This window comes from Vipera ursinii (assembly GCF_947247035.1).
Source record: "Vipera ursinii genome assembly, chromosome: 1".
NCBI lineage: Eukaryota > Metazoa > Chordata > Lepidosauria > Squamata > Viperidae > Vipera > Vipera ursinii.
In genome coordinates, this window is record NC_139512.1 from 355,681,028 (window position 1) to 355,700,273 (window position 19,246).

The 19,246-nt window shown below is 44.4% G+C and overlaps 1 protein-coding gene across 1 annotated transcript in view; it reads left to right on the forward strand.

The window, feature by feature from the left end:
- Positions 1–952: 952 nt before the first annotated feature.
- The window catches only part of LOC310650902 (multidrug and toxin extrusion protein 1-like), a 35,817-nt gene continuing 17,523 nt past the window's right edge, over positions 953–19,246 (forward strand). Inside the window, exons 1-8 of the mRNA XM_083379737.1 lie at positions 953–1,153; positions 6,036–6,137; positions 8,174–8,242; positions 10,801–10,949; positions 13,568–13,610; positions 16,193–16,237; positions 16,611–16,708; positions 18,753–18,850. Coding sequence (XP_083235863.1) covers positions 992–1,153; positions 6,036–6,137; positions 8,174–8,242; positions 10,801–10,949; positions 13,568–13,610; positions 16,193–16,237; positions 16,611–16,708; positions 18,753–18,850 — 766 coding nt within the window. The 5' untranslated portion in view covers positions 953–991. The remainder of the gene's footprint in view (positions 1,154–6,035; positions 6,138–8,173; positions 8,243–10,800; positions 10,950–13,567; positions 13,611–16,192; positions 16,238–16,610; positions 16,709–18,752; positions 18,851–19,246) is intronic.

A 19,246-nucleotide genomic window follows, 5' to 3' on the forward strand; every position in this document is an offset into this window, starting at 1 on the left:
AACTATGGTTGTTAAGGTGAGAACAGAATCACGAGCAGGGGGTTGAACTGGATGATCTTTAAGGTCCCTTACAACTCTGTTATTCTATTAACTATCCCTTCTTTCTTTGCTTGTGCTATTTTTATTACCCCTGCATCTTCCATGCAATAGAATAGAATAGAATAGAATAGAATAGAATAGAATAGAATAGAATAGAATAGAATAGAATAGAAGTTCGAAGGGACCTTGGAGGTCTTCTAGTCCAACCCCCCCCCACACACTTAAGCAGGAGAAGCTATACCGTCTCAGACAAGTGTCCAGTCTCTTCTTAAAAACCTCCAGTGATGGAGCGCCCACGATTTCTAGTGGCAAGCTGTTCCACTGGTTAACTGTTCTCACTGTCAGGAAGTTTCTCCTTAATTCCAGGTTGCTTCTCTCTTTGGTTAGTTTCCAACCATCGTTTCTCGTCCTGCCCTCTGATGCTTTGGAGAATAGTTTGACCCCCTATTCTTCGTGGCAGCCCCTCAAATAATTCACCATGGAGGGAAAAGCAGCTTCCCTCCCTATACCAAACACCGCTTCCCAAATCCTTACTCTAGCCATGAGGACTAGGAGCTTGCAATAAACCAAAGCTTCACAGAGAGCGCCCGGTCTTCTGGGCCGTGCTATTTTTAATGGCCCTCAGATCCCTGACTTGGCAGAAGAGTTGAGTTTCATAACAGCTCCTGGAACCTCATCCGTATTTTGACCCCGTGACCGTTAGTCCTGGAGACATCCCAGCTGTCCCAATCAACCTCCCACCCATGTCGAAATCCCCAACCAACTGCTCCTCCCTACTCTTTTATTGGCTCTGGACAGGCTGTCTCCTTCGCTCTTTGCCCAAAAGTATCAGACTGTGAAGAAGAACATCTGGGGGTTTTTTTTTGAAGATCTGCTTGAAGTCCATCGTGGTGCAGCAGATGAAAAAAAGCTTCCTTGAGGTCAAGGAGAAGAAACCTCATTTTTTCGATCTATGGATCAAAGGGCCTCTGATTTGGAGAAGCCCCCAGCCAGCACTTACTCCGAGGAAGATCCAAAGGCTTCGGTGCATCCTTGTTGCAGGAAATTATGTCGGCTGATTCCTTCCAATTTCTGGGAAGAGGTGAAGAAGATTTTGGTAATGTCCGGACCATTGGTAAGTCTTCTTCCGTTTGGAAACTTGCAGCCTGTCAGAGATGTTCTTCTAGCAGGTTTGGGGAAAAAAAACAACAACCCCTCAGAATAACAGAATTGGAAGGGACCTCGGAGGTCATCTAGTCCAACCCCCTGCTCAGGCAGGAAACCCTATACCATTTCAGACAAATGGCTGTTCAGTCTCTTCATAAAAACTTCCAGTGTTGGAGCATTCACCACTTCTGGAGGCAGGTTGTTCCACTGGTTAATTGTTCTAACTGTCAGGAAGTTTCTCCTTAGTTCCAGGTTGCTTCTCTCCTTGATGAGTTTCCATCCGTTGCTTCTTGTCCTGCCTTCAGGGGCTTTGGAGAACAGCTTGACTCCCTCTTCTTTGGGGCAGCCCCTGGAGATATTGGAATACTGCTATCACGTCTCCCCTCGTCCTTCTCTTCTTTAGACGAGACATACCCAATTCCAGCAACTCTTCCTTGTATGTTTGAGCCTCCAGTCCCCTGATCATCCTTGTTGCTCTTCTCTGCACTCTTTCTAGAGTCTCAGCATCTTTTTGACATCGTGGTGACCAAAACTGGGTGCCGTATTCCAAGTGTGGCCTTACCAAGGCCTTGTAAAGTGGTAGTAACCCTTCTCGTGATCTTGATTCTCTCCCTCTGTTAATGCAGCTGTGGGAGGACGGCACCCCACCACACAGAGAAAGAAATATTTTGGGAATATGAAACGGCAGAATATTGCATTTCCCCAAAGGATCTTAAAGGCAGAAAAGCAGGCCCAGTTTTCTTATTAGCCCCAGGCAGAGACCAAATATGTAGATAATGCAGATTTGGTGATTCATTCGGGAAAAACTAGAATCAGGAACCTTGGAGATGATGAGATTAGAAAGACAAAGACCCCTAATGTTCTATACCCCCACCCACCCAAACTCTAAAAACACGACCTTTGGGACATGATAGCATTAATCCACCACCATCAGAATACCAAATCCTAGAGCACCAGGGAAATACGTGAGGATTGGAAAAGGGCTGATGTGGTTCCCATCTTCAAGAAAGGGGGAAAAAACAGACCCAGGAAACTACAGGCAAATCAATTAATAGAATAGAATAGAATAGAATAGAATAGAATAGAATAGAATAGAATAGAATAGAATAGAATAGAATAGAACATAGAACATAGAACATAGAACATAGAACATAGAACAGAATAAGAATAAGAATTAGGAATAGAACAGAACAGAACAGAATAGAATAGAATAGAATAGAGTAGAATAAGAATTAGGAAAAGAATTAAGAATAGAATAGAATAGAATAGAATAGAATAGAATAGAATAGAATAGAATAATAGAATAGAATAGAATAGAATAGAATAGAATGGAATGGAATGGAATGGAATGGAATGGAATAGAATAGAATAGAAAATAGTAAAGGTAAAGGTAAAGGTTCCCCCGCACATGCGTGCTAGTCGTTTCCGACTCTAGGGGCCGGTGCTCATCTCCGTTTCAAAGCCGAAGAGCCAGCGCTTGTCCGAGGACGTCTCCGTGGTCATGTGGCCGGCATGACTAGACGCCAAAGGCGCACGGAACGCTGTTACCTTCCCACCGTAGTGGTCCCTATTTGTCTACTTGCATTTTTACGTGCTTTCGAACTGTTAGGTTGGCAGAAGCTGGGACGAGTAACAGGCGCTCACTCTGTTACGCGGCACTCGGGATTTGACCTGCCAAACTGCCGACCTTCCGATCGACAAGCTCAGCGTCCTAACCCACTGAGCCACCGCGTCCCTTATGAATAGAAAATAGAATAGAATAGAATAGAATAGAATAGAATAGAATAGAATAGAATAGAATAGAATAGAATAGAATAGAATAGAATAGAATAGAATAGAATAGAATAGAATAGAATAGAATAGAGCTGGAAGGGACCTTGGAGGTCTTCTAGTCCAGCCCCCTGATTAAGCAGCAGAACCTATACCATCTCAGACAAGTGACTGCCTAGCCTCTTCTTCAAAATCTCCAGTGATGGAGCGCCCACAACTTCTGGTGGCAAGCTGTTCCACTGGTTAATTGTCCTCACTGTCAGGAAGTTTCTCCTTAATTCCTGGTTGCTTCTCTCTTTCTTGCAAAAAAGTCCAGTAGCTTTTTGGAAAAGCATCTTGGGGGCTTTTTATTTTATTTATTCGATTTACCAGCTGTTTTTGGTCCAGCGCTCCCCAAACTGTCTTTAGCAACTAAACTCCAATATCTAAGAGGCTGCCATGATTAGGGGATTGGAAGCTAAAACGTATCAAGAACGGTTGCCGGAATTGGGTATGTATGTCTAGTTTAATGAAGAGAAGGACTAGTGATGACACGATAGCAAGTCTTGCAATATTTGAGGGGCTGCCACAAAGAAGAGGGGGGGGTCACCTATTCTCCAAAGTACCTGAGGGCAGGACAAGAAAAAATGGATGTAAACTAATCAAGGAAAGAAGTGATCTAGAATTAACAAGGCATTTCCTGACGGTGAGAACAATTAACCAGTGGAACAACCTGCCTCCAGAAGTGGTGGGTGCTCCAACTTTGGATGTTTTTAAGAAGAGAGTGCTAGCCATTTATCCAGAATGGTAAAGGGTTTCTTATATTATTAAGGGGTTGGAATAGAACAGGGCTTTTCAACCAGTGGTATGGGTACCACCTGGGGTACATGGGCACCTGGCAGGTGTTTCGCAACCATCCTAGAAAAGTGGTAGCGGGGGAGGGGAATGAGCTGAACCGGTGGCAGCACCGCACAAGCCTGAGCGAGAGACGGCTGGAGCTGCAGGGCTGTCAGGGCTCAGCGGAAGCTCCAGGATCCAGCTGGACTTTGCCGCTGATCCTGGCGCTTCTGAACCCAGAAGAAGCGCCGATCAGCTGGAATGTTGCAGCATCTCCAGGGTCTTGTGATTTACATTCAGATGCTTGGCAACCGATTCATACTTATGATGGTCACGGTGTCCCAGGATCATGTGAAGTGACCAAAACCTGCTGCACCCCCCCCCCCCACAGCAGAGTGGGGGGAATAAAAAGCAAACAGCCCCCACCCCACCCCCGCTGCCAATCCTCAACAGAAATGCTCACAACAGTGAAAACCTCGGACAGGAGGAAGAGCGCCGCCGGGCGGGCAGGCAGTCAGGTGCCTTGCTCGGCTCTGGCTTGGGGGGCACTTTTTTTCAGTGCCATGGTAACTTCGAACAGTCACGAAGCGAACTGTTGTAAGTCGAGGACTACCTGCACTTCATCACTTTTTTCCTTTTTTGGGGGGGGGGGTCTTCAAGTTTTTGACACCTTGCCAGGTGACTGGTGGTACTCGGATGTTGCCATATCCTAAAAGTGGTACAATGGGTGAAAAGGTTGAAAAGCCCTGGAATAGATGACCTCCAAGGTCCCTTCCAACTCTATTATTCTGTTACTGTGTTATACAGCTCAGATTTGAGGTTAGATTTCCTACTCCGAGACCTAGCCCATTGCTGAGATGTGAAGCAAGCGTCTTCTGATCCAAATGTAGATTAATTCTGCCACCTTGGGAGCGAAATTGCAGAAAGGGAGCTGTCTTACTCTACGATGGTCAAAAATTAAGTTTCTGATTTCGGCACAAAATTTTCCTCTGGATTGCATTATGACCACATGTTAGTGGGCCACTATCTCTTTAGCCTTTTATTGCCTTTGCTTTCTTAATTATTGGAGGTTTTCTTTTGAGATTAAGGTGGAAGCAAAGAGGTGTTTAAATTCAGAAAGACTGGAACAATTGGTTCAACCTACCCCCAGCATTAAACTGAATTATTGCAGACGTTTAATCCAACACTGAGCTTTAAATTGCTTGGTTGGAATAGTTTAAGCCAGGGTTTTTCAACCGTGGCAACTTTGAGATGGGTGGATCTTAACTCCCAGAATTCCCCAGCCAGCCTGCTTTAAGAGGGGTGGACTTCCATTCCCAGAATTCCCCAGCCAGCCTGCTTTAAGAGGGGTGGACTTCAACTCCCAGAATTCCCCAGCCAACCTGCTTTAAGAGGGGTGGACTTCCATTCCCAGAATTCCCCAGCCAGCCTGCTTTAAGAGGGGTGGACTTCCATTCCCAGAATTCCCCAGCCAGCCTGCTTTAAGAGGGGTGGACTTCCATTCCTAGGATTCCCCAGCCAGCAGGCTTTAAGAGGGGTGGACTTCCACTCCCAGAATTCCCCAGCCAGCCTGCTTTAAGAGGGGTGGACTTCAACTCCCAGAATTCCCCAGCCAGCCTGCTTTAAGATGGGTGAACTTCAACTCCCAGAATTCCCCAGCCAGCCTGCTTTAAGAAGGGTGGACTTCCATTCCCAGAATTCCCCAGCCAGCCTGCTTTAAGAGGGGTGGACTTCCATTCCTAGGATTCCCCAGCCAGCAGGCTTTAAGAGGGGTGGACTTCCACTCCCAGAATTCCCCAGCCAGCCTGCTTTAAGAGGGGTGGACTTCAACTCCCAGAATTCCCCAGCCAGCCTGCTTTAAGATGGGTGAACTTCAACTCCCAGAATTCCCCAGCCAGCCTGCTTTAAGAAGGGTGGACTTCCATTCCCAGAATTCCCCAGCCAGCCTGCTTTAAGAGGGGTGGACTTCCATTCCTAGGATTCCCCAGCCAGCAGGCTTTAAGAGGGGTGGACTTCCACTCCCAGAATTCCAGTTTGCTGGAAGATGGGTGGACTTCAACTCAGCCCAAGTCGCCACAGTTCAAAAACACTGTGAATCTACTGCGAGCACTAATATTGCTATTATTCGAGCCTTTGAACCTTCTGCATACTTAAAGATCCATGACTCCAGATGTTTCAAAGCCCACCTGGATGGCCTGTGCCACACCTCTAGGTGGCAATTTGAAGCATCCCAAATCTACACCTTCTCACTTTTCTTCCCCTAGACGGTGATTCAGCTCTTGGTGTTTATGATCCATGTCGTCAGTACGATATTTTGCGGACACATGGGCAAAGTTGAGTTGGCTTCCGTCACCCTGGCCATCGCAGTGAGTTTTCCTTTTCATGTCCCCCCCCCCCCGTATCTTCCTCGGGTGGTACCTTCCAAATGACCTTGGCTGACTTCTAAAAGCTAAACAGAGTCAGCCCTGATTTCTGCGTGGATGGGAGACCACTAGGAAAGCTTAGCCTTGGAGGCTAGACTGGGAAGTTGGAAAAAAAAAAGAGTCGCCTTTTGACGAGATGGATGGCAAATAAATTTAATAAATAAACCAACCAATAATAAATAACATCCCAGAAGAGAATGACAAATGTCTTCTATGTTTTTTTAACTCCTAAAATAAGGGGGGTATATATATATCCATTAGATTTCTTAAGAGTCAAGCCTGACTTGAAAGGTAGTTAGTCCTCGAGATAGCATCGTTCATTTAGCAACCGTTCCAAGTTACAACGGCGTTGAAAAAAGTGATTTACCATTGGTCCTCACACAACCGATGCAGAATTCCCCCATGGTCACATGATCAAAAGTAAGACGTTTGGCTAACACGATGTATTCACAATGGTTGCAGCGTCCCCCGTGGTCACGTGATTAAAATTCAGAGCTTTAGCAACTGACTCGTACTTATGACGGTCGCAGTGTCCTGGGGTCACATGATCCCCTTTTGTGACCTTCAGAGAAGCAAAGTCAGTGGGGAAGCCGGATCCACTTAAGGACCATGTGACTAACTTCACACTGCAGTCATTTTAACCAGTGCGGTCAGAAAGGTCGCAAAACCTACTTAGCAACTGTCTCGCTTAGCAACGAAAATTTTGGGCCGTAAGCCATAAGTACACGCCAGTTGCCCTGCATGTGAATCCCAATCACGTGATAAGTTACTTTTTTCAGTTGTATTGTCACTTCAAACAGTCAGTAAGCAAATGGTTGTAAATCGAGGACTACCTGCAATCAGATACAGGCTGTCCTCGACTTACAGCAGTTCGTTTAGCGACCGTACAAAGTTACAACTGCCTTGAAAAAGTGACTTAGGACCAGTTTTTCACACTTATGACTGTAGCAATGCAGCATCCCCGTGGTCACGCCATCAAAATTCAGACGCCTGACAATTGACTCATACTTATGATGGCTGCAGTGTCCGGGGTCATGTGATTCCCCTTTTGCAACCTTCTGACAAGCAATGTCCATGCCAGATTCACTTAACAACCACGTTGATAACTGCAGTGATTCACTTAACAACAGGAGCAAGAAAAGCAAAGTCAACGAGGAAGCCAGATTCTCACTTAACGACCGGGTTCCTAACTCAATAGCTGCAGCAAAACTGTGGCAAGAAAGGTCGTAAAGTGAGGCAAAAAATATATCTTGAACACCAGATTCCTTGAGGAATTGTGACAAAGGGAATTGGGATCATTTATAATTTGGACTTGTAAGATACTAAATGTTAAATTTAAATAATGGAAAATTAAAATTGGAGAATTAGGTCATTGATTGTCTAAAAGATTGAGTGTTAACATAAATTTTATATATGTGTGTGTGTGTGTGTGTGTGTGTGTGTGTGTGTGTGTGTGTGTTGCCAAGCAGCTGAATTTTGATCACACGACCCCGGGGATGCTGCAACGGTCATTAAATGTGAAAAACGATCATGTCACATTTTTCAGTGCCATTGTAACCTTGAGTGGTCACTAAATGAACGTTTGTAAGGCGAGGACTGTCTGCATTAGGATTATTTATTTATTTATTTTATTTTATTGGTTTTTCTATACCGCCCTATTCCCGAAGGACTCAGGGCGGTTTACAGGGCAATATTTAAAAGACAATATAAATTAAGATAAAAACAGAATTAAAAAGAATTAATAATAGCCCAACCATAAAACAATGTTAAAATTTAAAACTAACCCCCCCCTCAGTCCTATTACTACTACTACTACTACTACTATTATTATTATTATTGTTGTTGTTGTTGTTGTTGTTGTTGTTATTATTATTATTATTATTATTATTATTATTATTATTATTATTATTACAGCAGATTTCTAGTAAATCTCCAGGTTTTCTAAATTTTTCCTCCTCTCTATTTCTTACTGTTTCTAGGTGATTAACGTGACTGGCATTTCTATAGGTTTTGGGCTGTCCTCAGCTTGCGACACATTAATATCTCAGGTGAGTCACAGTGACGAACTTTTTACCAGTTTGGGGGGAGATGTGGGGGTGGGGGGTGACGAAACATGATCTCCTGTGGAAGGCAGCCGAGCATGAATGGGAAATTCTGCGTTTCTGTCAAAGCTCACATACCGAAAGAAAGAAGGCCAGCCTGTCTGTCTGTCTGTCTGTCTGTCTGTCTGTCTGTCTGTCTGTCTGTCTGTCTGTCTGTCTGTCTATCTATCTATCTATCTATCTATCTATCTATCTATCTATCTATTTATCTATTCTATCTATCTATCATCTACCTACCTACCTACCTACCTACCTACCTACATGTCTGTCTGTCTGTCTGTCTGTCTATCTATCTATCTATCTATCTATCTATCTATCTATCTATCTATCTATCTATCTATCTATCTATCATCTATCTATCTATCTATCTATCTATCTATCATCTATCTATCTATCTATCTATCATCTATCTATCTATCTATCTATCTATCTATCTATCTATCTATCATCTATCTATCTATCTATCTATCTATCTATCTATCTATCTATCTATCTATCTACCTAGCTACCTACCTACCTACCTACCTACCTACCTACCTGTCTATCTATCTATTCTATCTAAACATTTTTTTCTGCATTCAGGATGTTTGGAAGGGCTAAATCTGGGCTGCGGCCCCTTCAAAATCCAGAAGAGTGGCGTTTTTCTTTTCCTGCAAAAGAGATTTCCCCATTCTCTTTTGCTATTGCGTGATTCGAAAGTGCTCCCGGGACAGTCACAGGAGAATTGCTTAACTGTGGGGTCCTCCGTGCTCTCTGAGCTGGGTGGTTTTCTTGCAGATGTTTCATTATCCAACTAGGTAGCGTCATCAGTACTGGGAGGGAGTGGGGTTTGTGGAGAGGAGGGGGAGGGGGAGGGGGAGAGGGAGGGGGAGGGGAGGGGGAAGAAGAAGGAGGAGGAGAGGAGGAAGAGGAGACTGTGGGGTCCTTGATGCTGTTTGAGCTTGGTGGTTTTCTTGCAGACATTTCATTACCCAACTAGATACCATCATCAGTGCTGGGAGGGAGTGGGGTTTGTGGAGAGGAGGAGGAGGAGGAGGAAGAGGAGGAGGAGTGTGGGGTCCTTGGTGCTCTAAGCTTGGTTGTTTTCTTGCGGACGTTTCATGACCCAACTAGGTAACATCATCAGTGCTAGAAGAGAGGGAGGTTTGCAGATAGAAATGCTGTAGTTAGAGGTCTCCCACCTTTCTCGATTGGCGGACCGGTGGGAAAGGGAGGGGGAAGCATGTTCCGTGCATGCACACACGAACACAAAAAGGGCCACGAGCACGCATGATGAAAAAGGGGTGGTGCTAGCGCCGTGTCACACTCACTAGCACCACTCTGTTTTTGCTGAGTGGGTGCGAGCATCGTCCTGTTTTCGCTGCACAGCATCCTATTTTTGGCACAGCGGCAGCGCTAGCGTGAGTGGGGGTGAGTGCGCGCAGACACGTGTGCACAGTGGCCTGGTGGCGAGCAGGCCACAACCCGGTAGTGGGCCAGGGCCCAGGGGTTGGGGACCCCTGCTGTAAATAGACAGACAGAGATAGATAGATAGATAGATAGATAGATAGATAGATAGATAGATAGATAGATAGATAGATAGATAGATATAAAGAGATAGATATTTTTTTATTTTTATTTTATTTTAATTCCATTTATATCCCGCCCTTCTTTGAAGACTCAGGGCGGCTTACAAGCTTAGCAGTAGCCTTCATTCTTATGTATATGCCTGCTTATTAGGGCTTTCACACACACCCCCCAAGCGGCATTATTACAAAGTCAGCTTAATTGCCCCCATCAATCTGGGTCCTCATTTTACCTACCTCGGAAGGATGGAAGGCTGAGTCAACCTTGAGCCTGGTGGGACTCGAACCTGCACTAATGGCAGGCAGCTGGTGTTACTTAAGGAGGCATTAGCCCACTGCCCCACCAAGATGATAGATAGATAGATAGATAGATAGATAGATAGATAGATAGATAGATAGATAGATAGATAGATAATAAATGATGATAGATAGATAATGATAGATGATAGATAGATAATGAATGAGATAGATAGATAATAAATGATGATAGATAGATAGATAGATAGATAGATAGATAGATAGATAGATAGATAGATAGATAGATAGATAGATAGATAGATATGCAGGCAGGCAGGCAGGCAGACAGAAAGATAGATAGGTAGGTAGATAGATAGGCAGACAAACAGACAGACAGACATATAGACAGATAGATAGGCAGGCAGGCAGGCAGACAGGCAGACAGATAGCCAATCAGATGATGACTGTGGAAGGAGGACTGACAGATCCTGGAGGTGGAGTAAAAACAGGAATCAGCCTAGCATCCTTACATAGCCACAAACAAACTGAGTGCAACCTTCCTTGATTTCCATTGATGTTTACCTCGTTCCCGGCAGAAGCTAACCGTTGGTCAGGAAGATTCCTGCGCCTAGGGCTTTCAGCAATCACTCAGTTTCGTTGGTCTTTCACGTGCGCCTCCGGCCTTTCTTCTCCTCCTTCCAGACTTACGGCGGGAGGAACATGAAACGGGTGGGCACCATCCTCCAACAAGGGGTCCTTATTCTTCTCCTCTGCTGTTTCCCGTGCTGGGCGTTTTTCATCAACACAGAACAGCTCCTCTTGTTGATCCGGCAGGATCCGGAAGTCTCCAGGTGAGAAAAGGAAAACGGTCTTCCGAGTTAAAGCAAAATGGCGGGTGGGACTAGGGATTTGGGGCCTTGCAGGAAGGGCTGGGTGGCAGTTCACCTGGGGACGGCTATAACTGGGGGTTAAAAATTCTTCTCGGACTATTTTGTCAGTGAGGTCCCACTCTGGATTGCCTCGAAGATGATGGAATAGACTTACAGGTCGTCCTCGACTTACAACAGGTTCATTTACTGACTGCTCAAAGTTACAACGGTCTGCTGGGAAAAAAAGTCACCTACGAGCTTTTTTCACCTTTACAACTAATGCAACCTCCTCATGGTCACGCGATCAAAATTCGGACGCTCGGGAACTGTCTAATATTTATGACAAGACTGAGTGGCTGTACATTCCGGCTTCCCGAGACACCTGGGATGTTCCACCTCTTTCTATGGGGGGTGAGCTTTTACCCCCTGTGGATAGGGCTCGCAACTTGGGAGTCCTCCTAGATTCACGACTCACTTTGGAGGATCACATAGTGGCCGTGACTAGGGGGGCTTTTGCCCAGGTTCGCCTGGTGCGCCAGTTGCGGCCCTATCTGGACCGGGAGGCCTTGTGTACGGTCACTCATGCGCTCGTGACCTCCCGCCTAGACTACTGTAACGCTCTCTACATGGGACTTCCCTTGAAGACTACTCGGAGGCTCCAACTGGTACAGAATGCGGCCGCGAGAGTTGTCTTGGGAGTTTCCCGGTACTCCCATGTTACACCTTTGCTCCGTGAGCTGCATTGGTTACCAGTTGTCTTCCGGGTAAGGTTCAAGGTTTTGGTTATGATCTTTAAGTCCCTACATGGCATGGGTCCGCGATACCTCGAGGACCACCTGCTGCCGGCGTCGACTCCCCTCCGCCCTGTGCGCGCCCACAGAGAGGGCCTCCTCAGGGTGCCCTCCTGTCAAGGAATGTCGACTGGTGGCCCCCAGGGGGAGGGCCTTCTCTGTGGGTGCTCCGGCGTTATGGAACCAACTGCCGGTTGAGCTCCGGATGGCATCAGACCTCCGATCCTTCCGTCGCGGGTTGAAGACCCATTTATTTGAACTAGCGGGTCTGGCCTGATGGGGGTACTTGGGTTTTTTATAGGTTTGTTTTATTATTCTGGTTTTAACTTGGGCATTAATTTAATTATCTTTTAATGTTTGTACTGTTGTTTATATTTATGCCCTGTGAACCGCCCTGAGTCCCTTTGGGAGAAGGGCGGTATAAAAATCTCAATAAATCTTAAAATCTCAATAAATCTCAATAAATCTCAATAAATTAAGAATATCCATTCAAAATTCACATCAGTTAAGAACATCAAAAATTCACATCAGTTAAGAATATCTATTCAAAATTCACATCAGGTAATATCTATTCAAAATTCACATCAATTAAGAAGATCAAAAATTCACATCAACTAAGAAATCATTCAGAATTCACATCAGTTAAGAATATCTATTCAAAATTCACATCAGGTAACAATATCCATTCAAAATTCACATCAATTAAGAAATCTACTCATAATTCACATCAATTAAGAATATCCATTCAAAATTCACATCAATTAAGAAGATCAAAAATTCACATCAACTAAGAAATCATTCAGAATTCACATCAGTTAAGAATATCTATTCAAAATTCACATCAGGTAACAATATTCAATTAAAGTTCACATTAAGAATATCCATTCTAAATTGCCATCAAGTAAGAATATCCATTCCAAATTCACATCAATTAAAAATGTTCAAAACTGACATCAAGTACGGTAAGAACATCCATTCAAAAATAAAATTTAATAATAATAATAAAAAATAATAATAAGTTGGAAGGGACCTTGGAGGTCATCTAGTCCAAACCCCCTGCTAAGGCAGGAAACCCTATACCGTTTGGCTGTCCAGTCTCTTCTTAAAAACTTCCACTGTTGGAGCATTCACAGCTTCTGGAGGCAAGGAGTTCCACTGGTTAATTGTTCTAATTGTCTGGAAATTTCTCCTTAGTTCTAGGTTGCTTCTCTCCTTGATTATAATAATAAATAAAGTTGGAAGGGACCTTGGAGGTCATCTAGTCCAACCCCCCTGCTAAGGCAGGAAACCCTATACCATTTCATACAAATGGCTGTCCAGTCTCTTCTTAAAAACTTCCAGTGTTGGAGCATTCACAGCTTCTGGAGGCAAGGAGTTCCACTGGTTAATTGTTCTCACTGTCGGGAAGTTTCTCCTTAGTTCTAGGTTGCTTCTCTCCTTGATTAGTTTCCATCCGTTGGAAATTAAAATCAGTTAAGATCTTTCAAAATTAAAATCAGTCAAGAGCACCCATTCAAAATGTCTTCTAGTCTTTCACAAGATCAGGTCACCCCTCATAAGATTTACCACAAAACTGGACCTTTTGAAGTTAATTGAATAGACTTAAATAATTTTTTTTTAAAAAAAATATTTACTTATCCTTTAAAGTTTGAGGGCTGTCACAAGATAGGCGCCTCTTCTCCAACTATTTCTCACAAGAAAAAGGCTACTTCAAAGCTTGAGATTTAATTTTTTCTAAGACAGCCGTGAACATTATTGCAGAATCGAATCATTGCAAATTTATTTGTGCCATTTTTTTTTTCTTTCCAGGCTCACTCAGGTTTATGTCATGATCTTTGTCCCGGCACTGCCTGTAAGTTTCCAGATTTTTCTTTGACTTTCTTCCATGGGGTCAGGGAAGAATGGATAGCTTCTTCTCCACACACACACACACACACACACACACACACACACACACACACACACAGGGTCCTCAGTTTATGACCAGAATTGAGCCCAAAATTTCTGTTGTTTAAGCGAGACATTTATTAAACGAATTTTGCCCCATTTTATGGCCCTTCCTGCCACAGTTATTAAGTGAATCATGGCAGTAATTAAGCTACTCACATGGTCGTTAAGCGAATCCGGCTTCCCCATTGACTTAGCTTGTCAGAAGGTCGCAAAAGGGGATCACGTGACCCCGGGACACTACAAGCGTCATAAGTACGAGTCAGTTGCTAAGTGTCTGAATTTTGATCACGTGACCATGCCCAGGGGGGGGCCCCACTGCAACGGTCATAAGTGTGACAAAGGCTCCTAAGTCACTTTTTTCAGTGCCGTTGTAACTTTGAATGGTCACTAAGTGAAACATAAGTTAGGGACTATCTGTACGAGACTGTGCCCATGTGGGTGCTTGTGTGTATGCACAGCACTGCATTCAGGGGTACTGAAACAACCGAAGTTGAAGTCCTCGATTTTACGACCATAAGGCAGCCCGCCCATGGGGGTTATACCGTAAGCCACGGCAGTCGTAAAATGGGTCGGCCATAGGCCCAACCTGATTTTATGACCTGCTTTGCAGTGCTCCTTAAGCGAACACAGTGGCTGTGAAGCTGCTACTACGGTCGCTAAGCAAATACCGCAGACTCAAGCCAACCGCTGCTTCACGACGGAGGCAGTTTTTCCAAAAAAATCCCAGAAGTAAACAGCCGATTTGGGCAAAATCGTCGTACAATGAGGTCATGTGACTACAGGATACTGCAAAGAGATGTAAAAGCAGTCTGGTTGCTTAGCAACAGATGTCTGGTCACGTGACTGCAGCTGTCAGAACTTCAAATCCACATTATAAGGGCCCGCCCCCCAGACAGGCCCGTTGTAACTTTGAACGGTCACTAAGTGAATGGTCATAAGTCGAGGACTACCTGTCAGCGTATTTTTCCCCCTTTTTAAAAAAAAATAGCAGCAAGAGCTTTTATTGGGTTATAATCCCTGTATTTTCTTAACCCACTTCTGAATTTTGCACATTTCTGCTTAAAGAAAAAGGTAAATTTTCACGCCAATTTTATTCTCTAGGAGAATCTTGAGGGTTTTCAAGGATTGGGCTGTGGGTTAGATACTACAGGAAGTCCTCGCCTTATAACAGTTCATTTAGTGACCATTCAAAGTTACAGCAGCACTGAATGACGTGACACATGACCGTTTCTCATAGTTACGACTGTTGCAGCCTGCCCTGGGTCACGTGATCAAAATTCGGACGCTTGGCAACTGACTTGTATTTGTGACGGTTGCAGAGTCCCGGGGTCACATGATCCCCTTTAGCGACCTTCTGACAAGCAACGTCAGTGCCAGATTCGCTTAACAACAACGTTGCTAACTGCCGTGATTCACTTAGCAACAGTGGGAAGAAAGGTCATGAAATCAGGCAAAATTCACTTAAAAATGTTTCACTTAGCCACAGAAATTTTGGGCTCAATTGTGGTCGTTAGTCGAGGACTACCTGTATTTCTAATTGGGAATCATGTTTGCATGGTAGTTATAAACTACAATTCCCATCAGCCCCCTTTGGCAACTCATTAGCTATGTAAGGGGGCGGGGCCAATGAAATGATCTTTCCCACATTTGCATTGGATGGAATGGAATAGAATAGAATAGAATAGAATAGAATAGAATAGAATAGAATAGAATAGAATAGAATAGAATAGAATAGAATAGAATAGAATAGAATAGTAGAGTGGAGTAGAGTAGAGTAGAATAGAATAGAATAGAATAGAATAGAATAGAATTGAATTGAATTGAATAATGAAGAATAGAATAGAATAGCAGAGAAGGGAACTTGGAGGTCTTCTAGTCCACACACCCCAACAGGAATCCCTAACCATTTCTGACAGCTGGCAGGTTGAACTCCAGCAGGTAAAGCTTTCCACGACTCTTCCCTGAAACTCAGAAGCTGTACCAGTGGAACTTCTGACTGGAACAGTCTTAGATTCTTCTACTGAGCCTAGGATTAATCTAGATTCTAATCTAGTCAGTACTTCTCCCATCTTAGCAAGTTTACGATATATGGACTTCAACTCCCAGAATTCCCCAGGCAGCATGGCTGGCTGGGGAATTCTGGGAGTTGAAGTCCATACATCTTAAATTTGCTAAGATTAGAAACAATGGTCTAGAGTAGGGGTCTTTAAACCTGGCCCTTTTATCACTTGTGGACTTCAACTCCCAGAATTTCTCAGCCAGGCACGCTGGTTCAGGAATTCTGGGAGTTGAAGTCCACATAAAAGGGCCACATTTAAAGACCCCTGTTCTAGAATGTCTTCCAATTCAGGATGCAACAATTTTATAGCTGGCAGTGCTGAGAAAAATGCCAATTTCTTTGTTTTGGGCCAATTCGACAACAAATTAACGAATCTTATTTTTCCCTAATTGCTTCCCCCCCCCTCCCTTTTCTGCATCTCGCAGGCAGCCTTTATTTACCAGATCCAGATGCGGTATTTGCAAAACCAGGTAAATACATTCCTTTCTTTCCTTCCTTCGCCGTTTGCATTCTCTTTGCAAGCCACAGCTTGGGAAGGTATCTTACAGAATAACAGAGTTGGAAGGAACCTCGGAGGTCATCTAGTCCAACCCCCTGCTCAGGCAGGAATCCTTTCTCGGGCAGGTTGTCCCATCTCTCCTTAAAAAGCTTCCAGTGTTGGGATGGAAGGGCTGGATCCTAATGAAGCATCTGGATCTAAATTAGAAACTCTTCTAGCCCAATAACTATAAGTGGGGAGAGGGCCAAGAAATTGGTGATCCACATGTCTATGGTTCCTGCCAGCAAACATCCCATGCTATCCCTTGAAATGTAATAATAAAATAAAATAATATTTCATTGCAGAAAATAATTTGGCCAGAGGTTTTTTGCGGCATTGCGGCAAATATTATCAACGTCCTGGCGAATTATATTTTCCTTTACCAATTCAACATGGGCGTTAAGTAAGTAGGCTGTTTAATACAAAAATGTCTATTTCCATGGCAGGCTGGCTTCTGCTTCCCTTTCTCGAATCAGAGTTGTGTCTGCCAAGTGATTTTTTTGGGAAAACTGGAAATAATAATAATAATAATAATAATAATAATAATAATAATAATAATAATAATAATAATAATAATAGTAGTAGTAGTAGTAGTAGTAGTAGTAGTAGTAGTAGTAGTAGTGGTGGTAGTAGTGGTAATGGCATTGACAAATTCGCCATTACTCAATTGCAAAAGGCGGCCTTACTAGGAACTGCTTCCATCCTGCGACGAGATCTGTAATACCATCAAACATCCACATCTGCCTATCCCAGGTCCTTGGGAAGGACTCGACAGGTAGACAAAAATGCCAAATCCAGTCTGAACATCTGGCTGACTGTGTGATGATCAATAATAACAATAATAAAAAAGCTGGAAGGGACCTTGGAGGTCATCTAGTCCAACCCCCTGGGTTTGAGCAGAAGATTGTTGATAAAGCCACAGATGAAGCAAATTAGAATTCACCAAACTACAAAACTCTGCAAAACTCAACTTACAGCCAGGCCTCAATTTACCACAGTTCATTTAGTGACCATTCAAGGTTACAACGACATTGAAAAAAAGTGACTTACAACCGTTTTTCACACTCCCAGCATCCCCAAGGGTCATCTGATCAAAATTCGGAGGCTTGGCAACTGACTCGCATTTATGACGGTTGCTGTGTCCCGGGAGGGGGGGGTGTCACGTGATCCCCTTTTGCAAGCTTCTGACAAGCAAAGTCCCTGGGGGCAGCCAGATTCACTTCACAACCGTGTGACTAACCGAATATCTGCAGCGGCTCACTTAACAACTGTGGTGAGAAAGGTCGGAAAATGGGACAAAAAACTGTCTCACTGACAGACGTTTTGCTTCCCCTCCACGAAGCTTCATCAGCTCTGACCAGATGGTGGGGAATGGAAGGATTTATACTCCTTGCAGACAGCTGGTCATTTGCCTTCTTTTAGAGAGTCCTTGAGGCCACTTGGAAGGTTTATCTGTGTCAGAGGGATACAAAATTATCTATCTCCGGTCTACAACACAGTCCTCTCAGCAATTCCAAGAAGGCTCCACACCCATTTGCACTACTCAGGTGACCCTGAGGACGCAGGGAAGCCTCCAAGTGGCCTCAACGACTCTCTGAAAGAAGACAAATGACCAGCTCTCTGCAAGGAGTATAAATCCTTCCATTCCCCACCATCCAGTTATAGCTGAAGAAGTTTCTGGGAGGAGAAGCGAAACGTCTTCAAAGATTAAAAAGAAAGTCCAGTTTTCTCTTGAAAAAACACCTCTGGGATAAACTATGACCTGGGTGACTGAGAGTCTCCATCGACATTTATGGATGTGGTCTTTAATTTTACAATTTGACCACCTTTTCTGCCACTGTTGTTAAGTGAAGCACGTGGTCATGACGCGAATCAGGTGGTCCTTAAGCAACTCCTGGCCCTCCCCTTTCCTTTGCTTGTGGGAAGACCCCTGGGAAAGTCCCAATCCTTGCCCCTTTCCCAAACACAGGCCGGTTGCCCCACGTTCAGATTTGGATCCTGCGACCACGGAGACTGTGACCGTCATAAGGGTGAGGACGGGTCACAGGTCTCTTGTTTCAGCGCCGCTGCAACTTCAGATGGACAAAGGAAGGGTCGTACGTCGAGGATTAGAGATGGGGAAGCTAGGAAAAAACTGGAAAAATTGGTCTTTTTCTGTTTTTTTCCCCCCCTTTTTTTTGAAAGCCGTTTGGGGGGGAAAAAATGGGAAATTCCCTCCAATTTTTCCAGTTTTTTTCCCCCCCAGGCCTTCCCATCTCTATCGAGGACTAGCCATGTTGAAATTCCTCTCCCTCAAATTCCCGGGCCAAGAAAATAGAGAGAGAGTCTTGAAAGCAACACGGTGTGAATATTCACAAAACCGACAAAACCCAAAGCAATTTTTTTAAAAAAAAAGATTTCCCGCCAATTTCTATTCTGACGACCTGCATCTTTTTCTCCCCTCACAGAGGGTCCGCGTGGGCCAACACCATCGCCCAGTATGCTCAAGCCATCACCCTCTTTCTGTACATCAAGTGGAAGAAGCTGCACGTCGAAACCTGGGGAGGTGAGACCCCCCCCATTATAGGCACGAGGAAGAGCGGGGTGGTCTTCCCATGCTTGCTCCGCTGCCATTGCCGACTTCTCAATTAGAGGATTAATTAGAGAGACAGTTTGGTCTAAGTGTGGCTAGAAAGCGGGAGACGGCGAGTTCTAGTCCTGCTTTAGGCATGAACATAGCCAGCTGGGTGACTTTGGGCCAATCACCAGGAGACGGTGAGTTCTAGTCCCGCCTTAGTCATGAAAGCCAGGTGGGTGACTTTGGTCCAGTCACCAGGAGACGGTGAGTTCTAGTCCCGCCTTAGGTATGGAAGCTGGCTGGGCGACATTGGGCCAATCACCAGGAGACGGTGAGTTCTAGTCCTGCCTAAGGCATGAAAGCCAACTGAGTGACCTAGGGCCA